Raw genomic sequence first — 20,266 nt, 5'->3', positions numbered from 1 at the left:
ACACACGGCCAGCACGTCCTTTAGAGACTGTGAAGCCAAAGGTATGATGCAACACTGCAAAATAGGCACATTTCTTATGTCCTTATTGACTTTGTATTTTCACTAACCCCATATTTCTAGTTCACTGTGCTCTTGGGCATCATTATAATGCCAGCACGCACCGGTGCATCCGTTGTCCGGCTGGAACGTACCAGTCTGAGTCCGGACAGAACTACTGCATCACCTGCCCTGGAAACACCACTACAGATTTTGACGGAGCTAACAATGTATCTCACTGCAAAAGTAAGGCAGATATATGCAAATCCATTCACAGATCCCATGATAAGCAGTGAATTCACGGGTTTGTCTGTTCTCATCCCTTGCAGATCAGCTATGTGGCGGTGAGCTGGGAGATTTCATGGGCTACATCGAATCTCCCAACTATCCCGGTGACTATCCATCTAATGTGGACTGCGTTTGGACCATTAACCCTCCGAACAAGAGGCGCATCCTTATTGTTGTACCAGAGATCTTCCTGCCCATTGAGGATGAGTGTGGGGATGTTCTGGTCATGAGGAAAAGTGGTATGGTATACCTGTCATTTTGGATGCTAGTTCATTATTGCAAGCAGGAATGCAAATTATTGAGCTCCTCTTCTCTCTTTTTAGCCCTGCCCACTTCCATTACAACTTATGAGACATGCCAAACATATGAGCGACCAATCGCCTTCACCTCCCGTTCACGCAAGCTGTGGATCCAGTTCAAATCGAATGAGGGTAACAGTGGAAAGGGATTTCAGGTTCCGTATGTCACTTATGATGGTAAGTTACAGATACAGTCCAAACACAACCACATGTAGCCACACACATTCACATACTACATTCGATGTAGCCCATGAAATCTCATTTTTGCCCACTGTCGCTCACTGGATATTTTCGGACCATTCTCTATAAACCCTAGAGATGCTTGTGCATGAAATCCCAGTAGATCAGCAGTTTCTGAACTACTCAGACCAGCCCGTCTGACACCAACAACCCTGCCACGTTCAAAGGCCTTTATTCCCCATTCTGATGCTCAGTTTGAACTTCAGCAGATCGTCTTGACCATGTGTGCCTAAATGCATTAAGCCGCTGCCATGTGATTGAGATGGTCCTCACTGCAGAACACGAAATCCAGGGGGAGGAGTTTGATCCAGATCCAACTCCTCCCACCTTACATATACCTAAACCTACCCATCTCCACCCCCTGATCCCTAAACCCACCCCTAAACCTACCAATCTCCACCCCTTAGATCTGGATCCAACTCCGCCCCCTAGATCTCGTGTACTGCAGTGAGGTGCTACTGATGTGATTGGCTGATTAGACATTTGCGTTAACAAGAAGTTGAACAAGTGTACCTAATAAAGTGGCCAGGCATTTAGACAGCAACTACACAAACGAGATACATTAAACATTCTGTAAATTGTAAAAAGTTATTCATGTACATAAATAATATACTACATTTATTAATATCAGTTTGTGTTTGTGTTTTTGTCATTATAGAAGACTACCAGCAACTTATAGAGGACATTGTTCGAGACGGTCGACTTTACGCCTCAGAAAACCACCAAGAGATATTAAAAGTGAGCATTTATTTAAGTAGCTGTCATCAGACATAACTTTATATTCCTCTTTTAATGGCTCGTTTCTCTGTTTTCAGGATAAGAAGCTGATTAAAGCTCTGTTTGATGTGCTGGCCCACCCTCATAACTACTTTAAATACACCGTGCAGGAATCAAAGGAGATGTTCCCACGTTCCTTTATCAAGCTGCTACGCTCCAAAGTCTCCAGGTTTCTACGGCCGTATAAATAGAAACCCGAACATTTCTTCCACGACCCCGGCTCTATCCCCATCTCTCTTCCTGTCTTTTCTCCACTAGCTCCCAGAAGGCCTAACTACTGCAAGAAGATAAAGACGTTTGGCCTTCTTCCTGTCTGAGATTTGTCCATTTGTCCCTTTTTGTCTTTGTATGTTTTTGTTTGCTAATATTTATGTGCTTGATTTTGCAAAAGCCCTCTTTGGATGTTTGATATCTACAGTATATATTTGTAAGTGTGTGTGTGTGTGTGCGTGTGCGTGTGCGTGTGCGTGTGCGTGTGCGTGTGCGTGTGCGTGTGTGTGTGTGTGTGTGTGTGTGTGTGTGTGCGCGTGTCTGCGTGTAAACAAAATGATGTGCAAGCTTATGGCTTATTAGGACACTTACAGACACACACAGATATATATATTCTTGTTTGGAAAAGGTTATTTTCATGCCCCTGATGTGCACAAGGGGTTTTAATATCCTAGTGCACTTAAAGTTAGTGGTTACTTAATGAGAAAGTAATCACTTTCTGTTCTTACCACAAAAAAATTAAATACAACGCCAGACAAGTGAAAGATAAAAAAAAAAAAACAGGATAAAAGACAAAAACTACCTGTCAGTATGAGAGTTAGAGTTACGTGTACGTTGTTTAACTAGTATTTGGAGCTTCAACTGCACTTGAATTTTATATTGTAGAGAATAAGGAAATATAAGTTGCTTTTTTCGTTGTTGTTTTTGTTTTTGTTGTATAGAGATGTTTTACCTTGGTTGTAGAAACAAGAAATGTCCGTACTGCCCCTCTACAGGGATACAGAAAGATATTCTCACCTCTCCCTCTCCTGAAAACAAAACACACTTCATAATAATCTCAGTTTAATATCAGAAAAAGTATTAATGTTGAAGTGCCATCTGGTTTTATTGGGTTTGTACCCAGCTTGACAAGTATAAGATTAATTTCTATAAGATTACATGATGCAATGAGTTTGTCATTAACCTGCGATTTAGATTTTGAGAAAATTTTGAGAAATTGTAAATATGGTGATCATTTTTTTTTTCTTGAGCTTGTTGTGTCATAAAACTCATGGAAATGGTGAAGAGTTTATTCAGAACAACAAAGAACTCCATTTTGGATTTAGAGATGGTGTATTACATAGTTATATCATATCTATTACATAGTAATTGCATATCACCTTTGTGCTGTGCACAAAGACACATATTTTGCTCTTGTTGTTGTTGAACTGTGGATGAAGACTAGAGGCTGTTTGTTGAACTGATGTCATACCTGAAGTATGTGAAAAATACCCATCACAATTAAATCAATTCACACAACCACATACATCTAGATGAGCCATAAAGTCACTGAAATACAGATAATATTACCTGTCATTTTACAGTGTTCTGCGTTGTTTTGCATATATTCCAGTTTGGGAGGGAGGGGCGGAGTGATCATTCTAAAGCTGCTTTGTTATATGAGCACTTATTAATGCTTGTATTTGTAATATCCACATATGGACAGGGAAACACATTCGCTCATGCATCGAGCATAAATAATCATACATTCATGCATGTACACACAAATGCTGTAATACATATTATGCTAGCACAGTAATTTATGATTTGTGAGATAACCGCAGGTTGTAGTTGATCTTTTGTGTGTGTGCGTGTGTGTGTGTGTTAATCACATATTGTTGTCTCATTTGATTACTAAAGCAAAGGCATGTGACTGTTTGAGGAACTGTTGCCATTAGCAAAGAAGAAGAATGAGTGACATACAAAAGCACACAATTTTCACAAAATACACACACAAACACACACCTCGATGGCTTCACACACAGATTTAAGTACTTTTCCCCTCAGACGGAGAGAGTGACTCAAGACTGCTGCTGGTGTGATTTGTAAGCTTTATGAATACAGATGTGTAAATGATGTTCAAATGTTAGTGTTGTGTTTTTTTTTTTTTTTTAAGTTAATATTTACAGTAGAAGGAGACAATATGCTGGGGAAGGTCACAGTCTGACATCCACAATGGTGAATGACCACATTTCAGAAGAATAAACAATTCAGCAGTGTGAAATCAACCCCAGAAGGTGTGTAGAAGAGAATGGGAACTATTGTTAAGACCTCACATTATTAATAAATCATTCAAATCTCACGCTGTTTGTTGTGCCGTTGTCTTTCATTTAAATCAATTGTTGCTTATTCTCATTATCAATGTAGCCTATTAGTTAAATCTTTTTTTTTTAAAGAGGAAAATTGACCCTTCTGTCAACTAACGCCATTTTGAATGATTTGTCGTCCTCTTGTGGTCATATTAATATAGGCCTATCATCAAAAATCATGCCGTTTTCTCCCCACAAAGGGGCAGTGTGGACCAAGATTTTTGCTTTTCAAAATATTTGAACTAATTTGAAAACTAAAAAGGTTGTTATTCATGTTTCAGAATTAAAATTGTAACTACCACACAGCTATGACATAGCCTACGTTTTAGTATATAGTATGATTAAGGTTTAAAATGCCACTACTACTTTAATATGGCATGCAGATCAAGGTCAGACAAAAATACAACCTTTGATTATACAGCACAGATATAGATGGCACTGGCAGAGATATAATATATATATATATAATAAGCCATCCTCTGACTGAAATAACTGACCTGACGGATGGGGCTTGTCACGTGAATATTAATTACGTGACGTTTACCTTTGTTGACTCCTAACTGATTGGATGAAAGGGAGACATTGGTCAAGCGGAAAGACGGTGTATACAACTATGAAACGTCCAAAAGTAATTTTAAGTGTATACAAAAGTGCCCAACAAGATTGTAACATTGATTAGCGTTATTATGTTGAAAGGAATATCGACTTGAATATTATAATGCTTTCCTCTCGAATGTTGCCAATGGGTTCTGTGAATTCAATTCATCAACAACAAACGGGTCTGTTAGCAATAGTAAAAGGTTGGCTTATGATTATTAATGAAGTTAGGCTACATGACTGAAGCTCCAAGCCATAGTATGATTCGCCAAGAGGAGGGGAGAAAGATCCAGAGCAGCGCGAGGGGGAGTGTCACACACACACACACACACACACACACACACACACGCTCGCATACCGGGGCACCACGCGACTCCAGTTCAAACAAACCAGCGCGAGCCTCTGCAAACAGGAGCCGCTGCGTTTTCACGCTCTTGCCGGTTATGCATTAGTCTTTACCTGCACATCTCCGAAAACACACTGGCGTGAGACTCTTGAGTTTGAAAAGGTAAGTATATTTCTGGTATGTAAATCAGCACCGCATATATTTTGAATATGCATGAATTAATATGTATAAGAGAGTGCGCTGTTATAAATGATGCTCGTCTGTTTGGAAAGAAGAGACAGTTACCATAGATACAGTCAATTCTTGAATACTTGTTAAACATGAGTGATTGATTTTTGGCACTGATATTATGTTATGTGCTGGTTTTATTCCTTCTCATGTTTATCTGGCAAAGAACACCTTGCAAAATTAAACTCAATGAAAAGCAAATTATCATGCAATCTAGCCAATCAAACTGGTAGTTCGTTTTGGCTCTTTTTTTTGTGAACCATTGTTATACTAACAGTAAAATTGCCAACAAGTATGTGGGAATACATTTTTGGACATGATACCATGTTAATAACATGTTTTTTGACATAGCATGGTAGATATTCTTTGAAATACTACAGTTTATCAATATGGAAATCATTCAGTATCATGATATATATCTAAGTGCCTCGTGATTCCATCACTTTACTATATGGTACCATCACATTACTTTTTTTTTTTTTTTTTAGTGCTTAAAGCTTTTGTCCCACATAGTTTTACTTAGTGTGCTTAGTCATCATCCATCCTTTATTAATTGTTATCGTTATTCTTTTCACACACAATTTCTTTTTCTGTTTTCTGCATGGTTTGAGCACTTATGCATTTCTCAAGGAATGGAGTAAGCTTTCAGCATTTTCCCTACTTGTTATTTCAGTTCAAAAATAACATTTTAGCTCCCCTTTCTTTCACGGGGCTTTTGTGTCCTCTTTCCTCCCAAACAATTGTCTCTGTTGCATCGCATCCTTTTTTTCCCCTCCCGTCTTGAAAGTGTAGGGAACTCTATTGTTAGATATAGAAATCGTGACAGAATGGTTACCATGGCTTTGTGTAAGATCTCGGCGCTAACACACAGGAGAGTGGGACATACCGCCGCCAACCGGGCGTCTGATTGTGGGTTTTGATAATATGCCTCTGTCACCACTCACATCTCCCTTTATCTTGTATCTCGTACCTTTCTTCCCTCAGGTGTATTGTGATTGAGGGGAAGCATGCAGGCTCTCTATCCCAGCAGCAGAGGCGTACGGTGGGCCAGCCACTGAATACGGTCCTGGACATCCCAAAGACTTGCACAAGACAATCTGATCCCAGCTAAAGTGCAATCCTATTAAGCACACACCACCGGACAAGCGCGTGTGTGTGTAAGAGAGGAAGAGATAGTGTGTGTGTGTGTGTGTGTTGCCATGGCTTTCACACTTTCGGAAATCATGGCTGCCCGACGACAGCAGCAACAGTCTCAGAGAGGAGGAAGAGGAGTGGTAGAGGTGGACGAATACAGCTCCAACCCAACTCAAGCCTTCACCTTCTACAACATCAACCAGGGTCGCTTCCAGCCGCCCCACGTCCACATGTAAGAAACTCACATGTGCACATTTGGTATGGGTCACTATGGTTGACTAGTTGTGTATTTCATTTTTAAATAAGATTTTTAGCAGAAGCTCTTTAATTTGCACGATGACAGCATGATTTGCATGTTTGCATGTTAAAACTCACCTTTTAAAACAGAACTTCTACAGCCATGCGCATTTAGACGGACATGTTTGGGTGTCAAGTCAAAATTCATGCTGTTTTTTAAGCAGCTTACGCCATGAGCGTTGTGTTTTTTTAAGATACCAAATGTTTCCTATGAAATGCTTCAAGTTGGGTTCATGTGAATATGGAGAATATGAGTTATTCAGGGATTCCTTAAAAGAGACTAGTTTGTCTAATTGTTCAGAGAAACAACTAACTAGTTGCTTTTGAAAATATGTGATTTTTTTCCCCCATTTTTTTTCAGATGTGCCATATTTCATTGTTTCATTGTTTCTCTTTTTTATTTATTTATTTATTCATGCCATTTTACAAAGGAAAACAGGTCACAGCTATTATTATGTTTATGAATATCTGTGTGTGTGTGTGTGTGTGTGTGTGTGTGTGTGTGTGTGTGTGTGTTGTGGGTAGAGTCTGTGTGGTCGACCCAGTAGGAGATGCTCTAAAGTGGGCCATTCTTATTCAAAACTCTGCCGTGTCCCTCAGAGACCCGTTTCTGCCAACGCAACTGTTTAAGTCGCCAGAGAACGATATATAACCTTATTTATTCCCACTCCTCTCTCTCCCTCTGTCTATCCACAGGGTAGATCCGTTACCCCATGACTCCCCCAAGCCCCCGGGCTACACTCGGTTCGTCTGCATCTCCGACACACACTCGCGCACTGACACTATTCAGATGCCGTACGGTGACGTCTTACTGCACACTGGAGACTTCACAGAGCTCGGCCTGCCCAGCGAAGTCAAGAAGTTTAACGACTGGCTCGGTGAGAGTTTTTTTTTTAATTTGTTCTCTTCCTTAAAAAACTTTTGCCAGCTGTTTGACTCAAAATTGGATAATTATTTTTTTTGCAATACTTTTATGGATCACTGCATCATTTGACTAATTCTGCATATCTTTAAGCCATTTTCTGCACTGATTTTGTGGATTTAAATGATAAAATATGTTAAGAGAACTGCAGTCTTACTCTTAGCAACAACAAAAAAAAAAAGTTAAATTAAGAACATGCAAGATATGTGGGATGTGTGTAGCTTTGTGAATGATGCATGTTCAAATTCTACAGAAGCCTAGATCTTTTGAAAAAGGAGTTCATGCACTATGAAAACATACAGTACCAGTCCATATAGGCTTATTGGAAACAGTTCATTCTAAACTTTCACAGATTTATGATTTCATCTTTATGCTTTTACATGTCAACAGTTATGTTTATAAAGCCTGTTTCATAAACTCATGATATCAACTTGACCTGCCCAGTTCACACCATGTAATAAGGCAGAAATAAAATTGAGAAAAGAGACGCAACATTAAAATATTTAATTTATCACCCTTCAAGATTTCATATTTCTATTTTATTAAAAAAAATAATTTTATATAACATTTTATAAATTAAATGTTATATAATTTTATTCAGATTATTATAATTGTATTATTAATATCACTATAGGAAATAAAGCACGGAGATCTTTCAACGTAGACGTTATGAGAAATCTTGAAAAGATACCTTTTTGAAGTAACAAGCTTTGATAAAATAATTTCAAAATATTGCAGTGAATTTGTGAAGTCCTTTTATCACAAGCAGAATATCTAGAGGTCATAGTCATGATGTTTTGCATGCTTTTTTATTTATTCATAACTTATTGTACACATGTGCATGTCCAAAAACTATGAGAGAGGCTCAGTAATAAACAGAATAGTGAAGATGACTGGTGTTGTTTGAGGAGAGGGAATAGAAAGCAGGAGATCTGGATAGATGGATGGAGGTTAGTCAGCGGGGTGCAGAAGACACCAGTCAGATTAAGACTGTCGCTCGTGTGTCTCATCCTCTTTCCCGCTATTGATTCTCTGCTGTCCTGCCTCTCTCTTTCTCTCTGGCACGCCGTCCCTGTGCCAAAAAGGAAGTTCGCGTGTTTGTTCTCGCGTTTGTCTCTGTATAAATATTTATAACGTGATTCTTTTTCTCATCTCTGAGTCTTTGCACCTGTGTCTGAGAGAACTCGCTGCGCACATGCTTCCTTTATCCAGCAACAATCCTCAGAGATATGATTTACTTTTTACCTCACAATACTTTAAAGTGTGTTCCAACACACAGTCACACACACACACTATCACATGGACTTCCTCATATGGTGATGCTCTTAACTCTAACCTAGTCTCAAGGCCTTCTTGTCAGTTTTATATTTTACTCTTTCGCGTCGACACTCTGATGTTTGCGAAATCTGTTCCCTCTCTTTTTGTCTGGGATCTTTGAGACTGCTTGTCATGTCAGCCTTAATATTTTAGCCAGTTTGGGTTCTTCAATAATGGAGCATCACCTTAGACCCTTAAAGTAGGTGTGGTAATGCAACACAGCATTAATGCAACTCGAAGGAGGTGTGGAAGTGCATGAAATTTTTTTTATTTATTTAGTGGATAACATGGATTCCGAAACCTAGTTATAATGTATATAAACCTAGAACAGAGGTTTACGGAGTAGCTTGGTAAACTGGTGTTATGTGTCCTAGTTGTTTCTATATTGTGTGTTTTAGCTCTGCTGGAATGGGGAAAGAACAGTGATGTGTCATAGCGATTGAAGATATCTGTCTTGACTCTTGTGTGTGTTTGTATAGACAAAAAACATTGCGAAATGGATTGCCGTGGACTGTAGGTGAGTGATAGACTTGCGTTCACTGATAGGGAAATAAACTAAAGTCTTTTAAAGACACTTTTGGTCAATTCATCAATGTCTATTTAATGATTTTTATCTTTTCTATCTCATATACACCAGTCATCTTTCTTATTCTGATACACACGCACACACACACACACACACACACACACACACTGACTACCATTCAAAAGAAGTTTGAGGTTGGTAAAATGTATTGATTTTTTTTTTTTTATAAGTCAATACAGGAAAAACAGTAATATTGTGAAATATTATTACAATTTAAAATAACATTTGCATTTTAATTTATTTAAAAATGATCATTTATTCCTGTGATGCAAAACTGAATATTCAGCAGCAATTACTGCAGTTTTCAGTGTCACATGATCCTTCAGAAATCATATATAATAAGCTAATTTGAAAGAAACATTATCAAGAAACATTATCAATGTTGGAGACAGTTATACTTTTAGGGCAACTGTTATACATTTAGTTTTTATTAGGATTCTTTGATGAATTGAGAAGAACAGCATTTATTTGAAATAGAAATTTACATTATATAACATGTTTACTGTCATATTTAATACGTCCTTGTGGATTAAAAGTATTAAGAAAAACAAACAGTTCACATCCTTAATAATTATATTTCCGTTACTCGTCATTTGACCATTTGACCACAGACCGACCACTGTTGTGACCCATTCTGAAATGTTAATGGCCATTCAGTGCCTGTTTTATCATGTATTTTTAAATCTATTTGTGAAGAGAGCTTTTTTGGCATTTGACTAGATGACAAAAATGTTAATCTTTCATTAATTTTAAATACTAAATGATTTCAGCTTTGTCTCATCTGCCCAAACAGGTCATTTGAACTACGTACAGATGTTCATGAATTAACAGTCCTATTGTATGAATGCGTAGCAGAAGTGTAGGAGCGCAGTTTCAACTTTGTGATTTTAAGCAGATCTGTATCTTTACTGGTCTCTGTGTGTTTATTGGTCGTGAATAATTTGTATTTGCTTGCTGGACAACTGTGCTGGCATGAGAAACCTAGCTTGTATCTTCCCCATGTATCCTTCAGGATTACACCGGCCGGAGAACATGCTTGAGGATCTTTTCTTGCAAGAACTGCGTAAAAGAAATTCCCTAGTACAACCTTTCTGGGGGTCATAGTCATGACTGAAATCTGCTATAATAATAAATAATAAATCAATAGCTTTAGTAAGTTATGTCTGTGCGGACAGTGGTAGTCCAGTCCAATTTAAGAAGTTTGCTTGCTAAGGCTTCACAGGTGTTTTCTGAGAGTTTATTAAGATAATGTGCGCATAGGTGAGGCTGAATTTTAAGGATGAATCTGTTGTTGCATTGTTTCTCACTGTAAGTCATTATGTGCAGAGAACTAGAAGTAGATATTATACTTTCTTTCTCTCAGGTCAGGAAGGTTTGGTAGTTCCCCGTCTTGTTCTGTCCTGTCCACATAATGAATAATAGATTAGCCCAATGGTGATGTGACAGTTGCGTGGGCTGTGTGAGATGTGTGTTCGAGTGTGTGGGGTGGAAGAATCTTGGGAGAAAAGTTTATACCTTTCTCACTCCCCCCCCCCCCCCTCCTCTCAACTTTGGAATTTTCCCTCCATTCTCTCTCTCTGGTCTGTATCTGGAGAGAAAACCGTCATGAAACTTTAATGTGCTCTCCCTTTTTCTTGCTTCAAGCTCTACGGCTCTTTTTTTCAGGTTTTTTTTTTTTTTTTTTTACCCTGGGATGGGTTTAGTCAGCTGAAGGTTTAGCTGTGGATTATTAACAAGGAAGCTTGACACTGCTTTACGGTTTTTCACTTAAAGTGTAAAACACAATCTCAGGCATAGATTCAATCTTTGTGTAGTTTTGTGGCTGAATACAGTGTGTCTATGGATCTATGTATATGGCATATCATTTGTTTACTACTGTAACTAATCTTAATATCTTTTTCATCTTATTGCTTTCTTAAAGTCGGCATGAAACAGAAGTTGTGATTAATCTTTTATTTCGTATTGTGACGTATATCTGAGTTAGGCGGCTTCTTGAACAAGAAAAAATGTTTGCTGGGACATGATTTTGTCCATCGGTGGCAATTGATTGGATCGTTGGACCATTATGGTTTTTCTATTGGTCGATCTCGTGTGAGTGACAGGTTGTTCCGCCCTCACTCTGTAAAACTGTCATCAGAAGAAAAGAGATGTTGCTGATGGAGGGGGAGTTATTTGATGTAAGAGTACAGGGGCACATGATTTAATTTTTTTTTATAATAATAATAATGTTCACGGGTAAATAATTTATAATAAATACTGCAATATTCCGTAAAAATAAAAATTAGAATTGATCATTTTGATTTCATGGTGACTTAAAAGACTTTCTTGCAAATTTCTTTAAAATTATTAATTATTTACCTGTTTGATTATTTTTTAATTTTTTTCATTTTTAAGAATGTATTTCTCTTTTCCATGCCATGACAGTGTCCATGACCTGTCAAGATTCAACATGGAATAAAAGCACTATAATGCTTCAGGTATTTTGAAGTATGATTTGGAGCAGACCAACATTTTCTTTACCAAAAAATCTAGTTTTTATGTATTTCTCCACAGAACAAAATTATTGCGTATAATAGAGTAAATATGAGAAAATTTTCATTTTCAAGAAGCAAGAAAATAACAAAATGAGTTACTGTATCATTGTTTATGTATATACAAACTGCCAGTTTTATATACAGATTCAGTTTATGTTCCTACCTTGTGCCCTGCCACCTGTGTGTGTGTGTGTGTGCGTGTGAGAGAGAGAGAGAGAGAGAGAGAGAGAGAGAGAGAGAGAGAGAGAGAGAGAGAGAGAGAGAGAGAGAGAGAGAGAGAGAGAGAGAGAAAAACTGATTACTTATGCATGAGTGGATGTTGTGTGTGTCTGTGTGTGTGCTTGTTATAATACTGTGTGTTTACATTTCACATGGGCACATGAAGAAACACAAAGAACACCTACACCGGTTGTGTGTTTGTGCATGTTCGCAGAAAGATTCTTCACTTCACTTCTTCAAAGCGTCACTGTTTTCGGTTGAGCCGGGATTATGGACTAAAAAAGATCTAAAAAGAAGGAAGAGGGTGAACCGAAGGGTTGAAACAAGTGAGAAGCTTGAACTAAATAAATCAAATGTCACAAATATGCTTTAAAGGGGTCATGAGAAATCAAATCTTCCTTGATCTTTTGAAATAAAAGCATTCGATGCACTATGAAAACATGAACTTTTGCTGTTTTTCAGAACGCAGTCCAAAAAGGCCGTCTATGGAAACTAAGCTGAAAAAAAAAAAAACTTGGTCTGTGCTTCCTTAACTTTAACATCAGATGAATGCATGGTCTCCCACATCTGATATTCACAATTTGAATGGCACATTTCCACACAGATTGTTTTCTGAATCTTTTTTCAGTGTAATTTACTGTAGGCTTTGGCCATGAAAAATTAGGAGGCCAAAAAAGCTTTAAATGGGGGAAAAACTAAATTCTGTTTAAAGAAAAATTATTTTATTGGTTCAAATAGGCAATTTCTACCCTTTAAATATAAAGGGAATTTCTTTACAATTTGGCCACCTGTAAAATCAACCAATCAGCATCACCGCAGCCAGGGTCTTCAATTTTGATCCCATCTACAGTTTGTTTCTTACAGAATTTTTTTTATGAAAAACGAACTAAACATGATTAATCGGCATCATTGTGTAAAAAAGTCAGAAAAAAATCTGTTAAAACCCATTAAAAGATGTATATTAACAGAAACTTTGTAAAGAGAGGCAGGCATTTTCATATTCTTTTTAATGTATTGCAGAGACATGAATTATTTATCCAATGAATACACTGCAAAACGCAACATGACAGCCTGACAGTTTTACCTGAAGAATGAGATGGAAACTGAAATGTTTTTGTCTTTTGCTTAAAATTGTCAAAATCTGTACTCTAAAGATATGTGGTTGTCCATTTATATTTCACAATACACCCTGATTAAATTTAATTTGTGTAAAATGCACAGTTATGCCGTTGGCAGATACTTTCTCAGTCAGCCAACTTACAAGAAAGTGCACGTATCACGTAGGTGGCAAACGTCTCGCAGAACGTCTGCAGCATCAAACACACACACACACACACAGTGTGAGACAGCTCCATAATCCTCTTGAATGAGCTCTGAATTTTGGAGGTTGGAGGATTTGCTCCATCAAAGTCCAAAGACCACCCACCAGAACAGAAATGACAATAGCATTCAAATCCGGACACTTCCTCTGGGCTTATGCACCTCTAAAGCCCTTATTTTAACGGTCCAGAGCACACACACACACACACACACACACACACACACACACACACACACACACGCACACACACGTCAATGCTGCAGCTCAGAAGACATGTTAAGAGTGAGACGTTTTATATGGCAACTGCTTGTGTGTGTGTGTGTGTGTGTGTGTGTGTGTGTGTGTGTGTGTGTGTGTGTGTGTGTCTTAAGTTGTTGAACATGCTATTCTCGCTGCACGTTTGCCTCTGTGTGAGCACGCACGGGCCTGCATTCATCCACTTTAATTGCACTCTTTTTGAAGTGAAAAGAACAGAAGCTGTCTGTCAGATTCACAGTGAAATTTAAGCTATTGCCGCCTTGAAAGTGCTTTTGAAATCAAAGACAAAGAGCCCAAGAAGATAGAAACTAATAACAACAAGCAGCGCACACTCGTCCGTGTGTCCGGATTAGGCATTTTGGGCTGAAATCGGCATGCTTTTTTCTTTTCCATTTCCCGCTCCTCCTCATCACAAAAGCTTTGGGCTCGTCTTTTCCATCCTCCCTCTTGCTGGCGTTTTGTATTTGTGTGATTGATTGCTTCCAAAGACTTTTTTTTTTCTTTTTTCTTTTTTTTTTGCTTTGTGTTTCTAAGAGAATGACTCCATTGTAAAATGGTGATTCTCTCTGTAATTCTGCCTTTTGAAGGAGTCTGGCCATTTGTGGAATCTATATGAGAGAGAAAGGGAGCGCGAGAAGGAGAGAAAAGAAAGGCAATGAGTACACGTAGATGAACATATGCACCGGGAGATTTTCACACTTTTGCAGTGCCTACACATGTACGTGAAACCGATGGTGCACAACATAAACACGACATGGAATTTATCTCTTTTTTTTTTTATGCGAGGACACACATAAACAAATGGCTGTATGTTGTGAGAAGAGAACATAGACGAATAGAAGGAGAACTGTGGGGCATGATCCCAAAATACAGGGTTATGGATGGCATTGAAAAACAATGCAACTAAAAAGGACAGAATGCTCAAGAATACCAGTTTTTTCTTATCATAGTCGCAATGTTGCCCATTACAGTTCGGCACAGGCATCAGAACTACATCTTCTCATAGTAGATCTTCTTGTGTGTGTGTGTGTGTGTGTGTGTGTGTGTGTGTGTGTGTGTGTGTGACGGGGGGAATTCCTTCTTCACACATTTTATAAGCTCTTCATGAGTTCTCAGCTGGTCAACACACCATCATATGTAGGCTACGCACATACACAGTATTGTTTTGGATGTTCGGTAAGTTCCGTCTCAAAATAGGCTATACGTCATAAAAGCCGACCAATCAGGTTGTGAGCATATCCCTATGCCTTTAGGTTCGGTGATAAAAATGCCAATCTGAACGCTAAGCGGACCAGGACTAAATGATGGTCTGGACCAAACGAACCAAGCCAACCGAACTACAAGTGTGAACAACACCCTTAGTCCTGGCCCGCTTAGCATTCACTTTAAATGGCATTTTAACACTGAATCTAAAGATACCGAACCTAAAGGCATAGGGACATGTTCACAACCTGATTGGTCTGCTTTTATTACGTATCTTTCGCCACAGAACTTACCGAATATCCAAAACAATGCTGTGTGCTGAGCTAAATGCGCTCGTTGTGTGTGCGTAGCCTACATGGTGTGTTGACCAGCTGCTTTCAGGGGTCTCGGTCCGCTTGTTTGGTGTGCACCAGGGTTCAGATTGCACTTATTCAAATGAACCACACTAACAGAGCAACCGCACCAAGGTTTCGTTTTAATCAAACCAAATATGTCAAGTGTGAACACCCTAATTGAGCATAAGTTCTGTGTCTACTATAGGTATAAGGTAGTTACATTGATTCCAACATGGCCAGCCATTACATTTTTTGTCAGTCTATCTGTTTGCTTATCTGCCTATTTATTAATTTAAAGACATTTGCTTGCTTTTGCATGCTAAACCAATTTGAATATAAGGTTGGGTCTTGAAGCAAAATCAGTTGAGAACCACTGAAGTAAAGTACAATGCTAAGACCAATCAGAATGAAGTATTCCTTGCAATATAGAGGGTGTCTTGACAGGTGTCTGAAAAATTGATGTTGTATTATGAAGGGTTTGACATGCATTAGAAGATATGAACTCTCTAAAATCTGCTTAAAAATCAAATCAGATCACAGTAAAGCAAACGACTGAGTTGAGCAAACATGAAAGATATCAGAGCTTTGCCTCTGGAAGGAGGCTTTAAATCTGCAAGACTCCTGTGCTGATTCTTGTAAAGCATCTGCCACGGACACATAAAACTCACTCTTCATTTTTGTCCATGTCTTACTTTTACGATCATCTCCCAGCGATGGTAAAATTGTGCTTATGGACGCAGATTTTGAGAGGTGCCGTGGAGGTATTGTGTGTGTGTGTTAAGTGTCAGGAAAATTGCTGTTAAGTCACACGTTTTGAGCATAAGCATGTGCGAGGGACTGCGTGTGTGTGTGTGTGTGTGCTCTGTCAATTTTTTTTTTTTTTTTGCAGGTCCTCAAAACCAGAACCCCCCCACATCCTTCCCGCCCACAATTTAATTGCCGCTTTTCAGGGACACGCTTGACTGCGTAATTGTCAAAACACAGGCTGACTGAACTCTCCGTCACACCTCAAACCTTACACTTTCTGACGCATCTCATCTCTTTTATGACACTTTTCAAATAAAGGGAACATTTCCAGATGTTTGTCGTAATTTCGCCTCGGATCCGCAGGGGTGCGGGGAGAGCGATTCGGAGAGAGGAGATTTGTGGGGACAGACTGTCTTTGTGTTTGTCAGGCGTGGACAGGTTCGCTCCCCGGTGTGGTGAAAATTTTATAGAACCGTGAAAAAATGGAGATGGAACGGAACGAGTAATAATATTTGTGCATTTATTGATGTCAGATTTATGAAGTGCTATATTAATTTGCATTGTTCCAGAGAGGAACCGAAAACAAGTTCTTTAAAGGGATAGTTCACTTTGAAATTAATTTTTGGTATGTTTTAGCTTACCTCAAGGGCATCCAAGATGTAGGTGTCTTTTTTTCCGCAGTAGTTTTAATTTTGATATTTTGTCTGTCAGTCATATAATGCAGGTCTATGGTCACTGTCTCAAAGAGCATGCACAGAGTCCAAATTTAAACAATTCCCCGTCGTCCAAATTAAACAATTCCCCATCGTAAGTACACATTGATGGCCTAAGACACGAAACGAGCGGTTTTTGTGAGAAAACGAACAGTATTTATATCGTTTTTACCTCTTATACACAGCCATGTCCAAGTGATCTGATCTGACGTGTGCGCAGACTGGTGCATAGATATATATACACTAGATGGCGCCTTGTCTACGGCAGTTCATTGGAACGAATGTCTTTAAGGCGACATCTAGTGTATATATCTATGCACCAGTCTGCGCACACGTCAGATCAGATCACTTGGACATGGCTGTGTATAAGAGGTAAAAACGATATAAATACTGTTCGTTTTCTCACACAAACCGCTCGTTTCGTGTCTTAGGCCATCAATGTGTACTTACGATGGGGAATTGTTTCATTTGGACGACGGGGAATTGTTTAAATTTGGACTCTGTGCTTGCTCTTTGAGGTGGTGACCATAGACCTGCATTATATGACTGACAGACAAGAACGGTTTGACCTAAAAATATAAAAATTGAAACTACTGCGGAAAAAAAGACACCTACATCTTGGATGCCCTTGAGGTAAGCTAAAACATACCAAAAATTAATTTCAAAGTGAACTATCCCTTTAGAGTCCAGCATCATGTTCTGATTTACTGCGATGCATTCTGCTTGCCGAAAAACACAAAAGTGCCAATATCAACCAACTTAATACCTCAAGGAGAACGATGTAGCCCACCTTGTTGGCAGGCCCATGTGGCATCTGTGCCCACAGAAAGCAGCGCAGATTTTCTCTGTATTAGTCCGACTGTCATTTACAGTGCTACACATCCCCCTTCCCCTTATGTGCTCATTTATTAAATATTTTGGCTAATTCGACCATGCTTTTAGGTACCAATAAAAGTGCAGTCTCTCTAAGCTCTGTTTAACACTTATGACTGTGTTTAAATCAATTTAGAATGTTTTCTGCAAATTTTCCCTCAATTTCATGAAGAAAATGCAAATTTTGTCTGGACCTGCTGATTGGTTCAAGGCTTGTAAGTGAAAGGTCGCAGGTTTGAACCATACAAGGAGTAATCACTTGATCCTTGATCAAGACACTTTAGTCCAGATAGATTATTGCCGCTAAAGGGTTCCCACAGTGATGGAAAAAAAAAGATTTTTTTTTTAAAACAAGGATTTAATTGAGAATTAAAAAATGCTGGAAAATAATAAAATCTTCAGTAAAATCTAAAAAAGCCATGGAAATTGCTGTAGTGAAAATTGATTTTCTAGTTGTTCTTATCTCAGATCGGATACAATTTCTTTTGAGTGCAGTGTCTTCAAAATGAGTCAAAAAAGTCCTTATCTACGAACCACAAATCTAGGAAAGTTATGGAAATTTGTTAGTAAAAAAAAGGCGTGGGTGGAATCCCCACAGTTGCTTATCATGGCAACATTGCACGAAGGATGATAAATAATAAAATAAATATCATAACCCTAACAAAGGCACCGTATCATGACAGCTGTTTTCTCTTTCCTCAGGCACTCTGCCCTACGAGATAAAAATCGTTATAGCCGGGAACCACGAGCTGACGTTCGATCAGGAGTTTATGGCAGACCTGATAAAGCAGGATTTCTACTACTTTCCTTCGGCCTCCAAACTCAAGCCGGAGAACTACGAGAACGTGCAGTCCCTGCTCACCAACTGCATCTACCTGCAGGACTCTGATGTTACCGTCAGGGGTTTCCGCATCTACGGCTCACCGTGGTGAGTGTCTCTCTCTCTCTCTCTCTCTCTCTCTGTCTCTTGCGCACGCTTTCTCAAGTCTTTCTGTCACCGTGTTTGTCACCATATGTTGTTGTGTTGTCCCTTCCCCCTCAAGTCTTCCTCATTTTTCCCTCTTTCTGTCTTTCTCTCTTGTTAACACTTCTTTTGCCACCCCTTATTGTCCTGCGATTTACCTCTGTGCCAGTGTGTGTGAATAACTATGTGTGTTTGTTACTTGCAAGCACTGAATTCTAAGTATAAACGCAGATGTATTGTAAATGCATGCCAGGTAATTTTTATTTTTTTATTTTTTTATGAATTTGGCCTGTACAATAGTGTGTGTGTGGGTGTATTTTCTAAACTTGCAGGAGCAAAAATGTCCTTACAAGAATAGTAAACACAATGACACCACATGGAGGTGTCGCTAAAATGAAAAACAGATTCATATAGGAGCTAAATTATGTTTTCTGTAAATAAGAGTAAATGTGATTTAAGGTTTATCTCTAGTATTTTGTTTATATTAAAAGCAATAAATGTGAATAGATAAGACGCATTTTAATAGTAATCATGAAGTCTGATAATATGAATACATTTACAAATAATAATGTATTATTCATAGTATGTATAATATCTAAATATATGAATAATTTGTAAAGTTTAACAATTTATCATATAAAAATAAATTATAATAGTAATTTATTCATTGCAAATAGTTGTTGTTGTTGTTGTTGTTATCATCATTATTATTATAGCTATTTTATTTTTTTATTTATGGTTTATTTTTGTGATACGGGTTTGGTTTGGTACAACAATAGAGGTCTATGATATGCTCTCATTTTTATAGCTGTGTGTGTGTGTGTGTGTGTGTGTGTGTGTGTGTGTGTGTGTGTGTGTGTGTGTGTGGCTCATCTAAGGTGTGTTCACTGACAGATGGCTTCTGCAAATATCACAGTAAGCCCTTACATCAAAGTTGATAAATAAGCATTTATTCATGTGTTTGTGGCTTGTCAAGTTGATGGTGTTTACAACAGTCATGAACTCATGAGCTAGATTAAAACCTTCAAGTATTAATCCACTCCGATATGTCGCGACAGAAATCCTCATCTCATGCCAGTGTGCTCGTGTGTATGTGTGTTTACACCATGCAGACTTACGAAAACATAAGCACTGCTGAGATCTGGTAATAGCATTCCACCATAGGGGAAGGTGGACAGAAAGTGCGTCTCTGAGCTTCTCTCTCTCTCTCTCTCTCTCTCTCTGTCATTCCATCTAGTCCTACATCCATTTGTCTCCTCCTGTCACTGTAGAGTTGAAGACACTCTGCCGTACTGGGGCACAGTTGCAAAACTCTCATCTCCATGGAGATTTTGTTCTGGTGAAGTCTCCTGGATTTATGGGCCGAGTCCTGTGTTGCTGCGGGCGATGGCTGTCTGTGATCTGTGCAGCACTGCATTGCTCAGTAGAGTCTACTTTTTCTGCTTCTTCATCTACTGCTCTGTTCCCAAAGCTGTCTATTTAAAGACATATAAAGTGTCAAGGCTGTTTTAAATTGTAGGTTATGTATTTGGGCTGGCTTCTACGATACCTCGTTTTGGCCAGATTCTCATTACTGTATGTATTCTTCTTCACAGAAAAGAAAACCCCAGAGAGAATTACAACAAAAAATGAAAAACAAAAACAAATTATTCCAAATTAATTCTAAATCAGTCACTTTTGAGGTTCTGTTTCA

General features: G+C 38.5%; 2 protein-coding genes across 2 annotated transcripts; both read left to right on the top strand.

Moving 5' to 3' along the window:
• The first annotated feature begins 6 nt into the window (after positions 1-6).
• On the top strand, positions 7-3,972 carry LOC309491952 (signal peptide, CUB and EGF-like domain-containing protein 1). Its single transcript, XM_082190983.1, has 6 exons — positions 7-41; positions 121-282; positions 366-563; positions 648-800; positions 1,522-1,601; positions 1,679-3,972. The coding sequence occupies exons 3-6, from the start codon at positions 398-400 to the stop codon at positions 1,829-1,831; spliced, it is 552 nt and encodes a 183-aa protein (XP_082047109.1). The 5' UTR covers positions 7-41; positions 121-282; positions 366-397; the 3' UTR covers positions 1,832-3,972.
• A 923-nt stretch (positions 3,973-4,895) lies between these two features.
• Positions 4,896-18,571, top strand: LOC309491951 (metallophosphoesterase domain-containing protein 1-like). Its single transcript, XM_082190982.1, has 4 exons — positions 4,896-5,084; positions 6,135-6,516; positions 7,278-7,459; positions 18,312-18,571. The coding sequence occupies exons 2-4, from the start codon at positions 6,350-6,352 to the stop codon at positions 18,539-18,541; spliced, it is 579 nt and encodes a 192-aa protein (XP_082047108.1). The 5' UTR covers positions 4,896-5,084; positions 6,135-6,349; the 3' UTR covers positions 18,542-18,571.
• Positions 18,572-20,266: the final 1,695 nt, after the last annotated feature.

The sequence above is a fragment of the Leuciscus leuciscus genome (genome assembly GCF_965113295.1).
Source record: "Leuciscus leuciscus genome assembly, contig: HAP1_SCAFFOLD_762, whole genome shotgun sequence".
Classification (NCBI taxonomy): Eukaryota; Metazoa; Chordata; class Actinopteri; order Cypriniformes; family Leuciscidae; genus Leuciscus; species Leuciscus leuciscus.
This window is presented reverse-complemented; position numbering and strand designations above follow the sequence as displayed.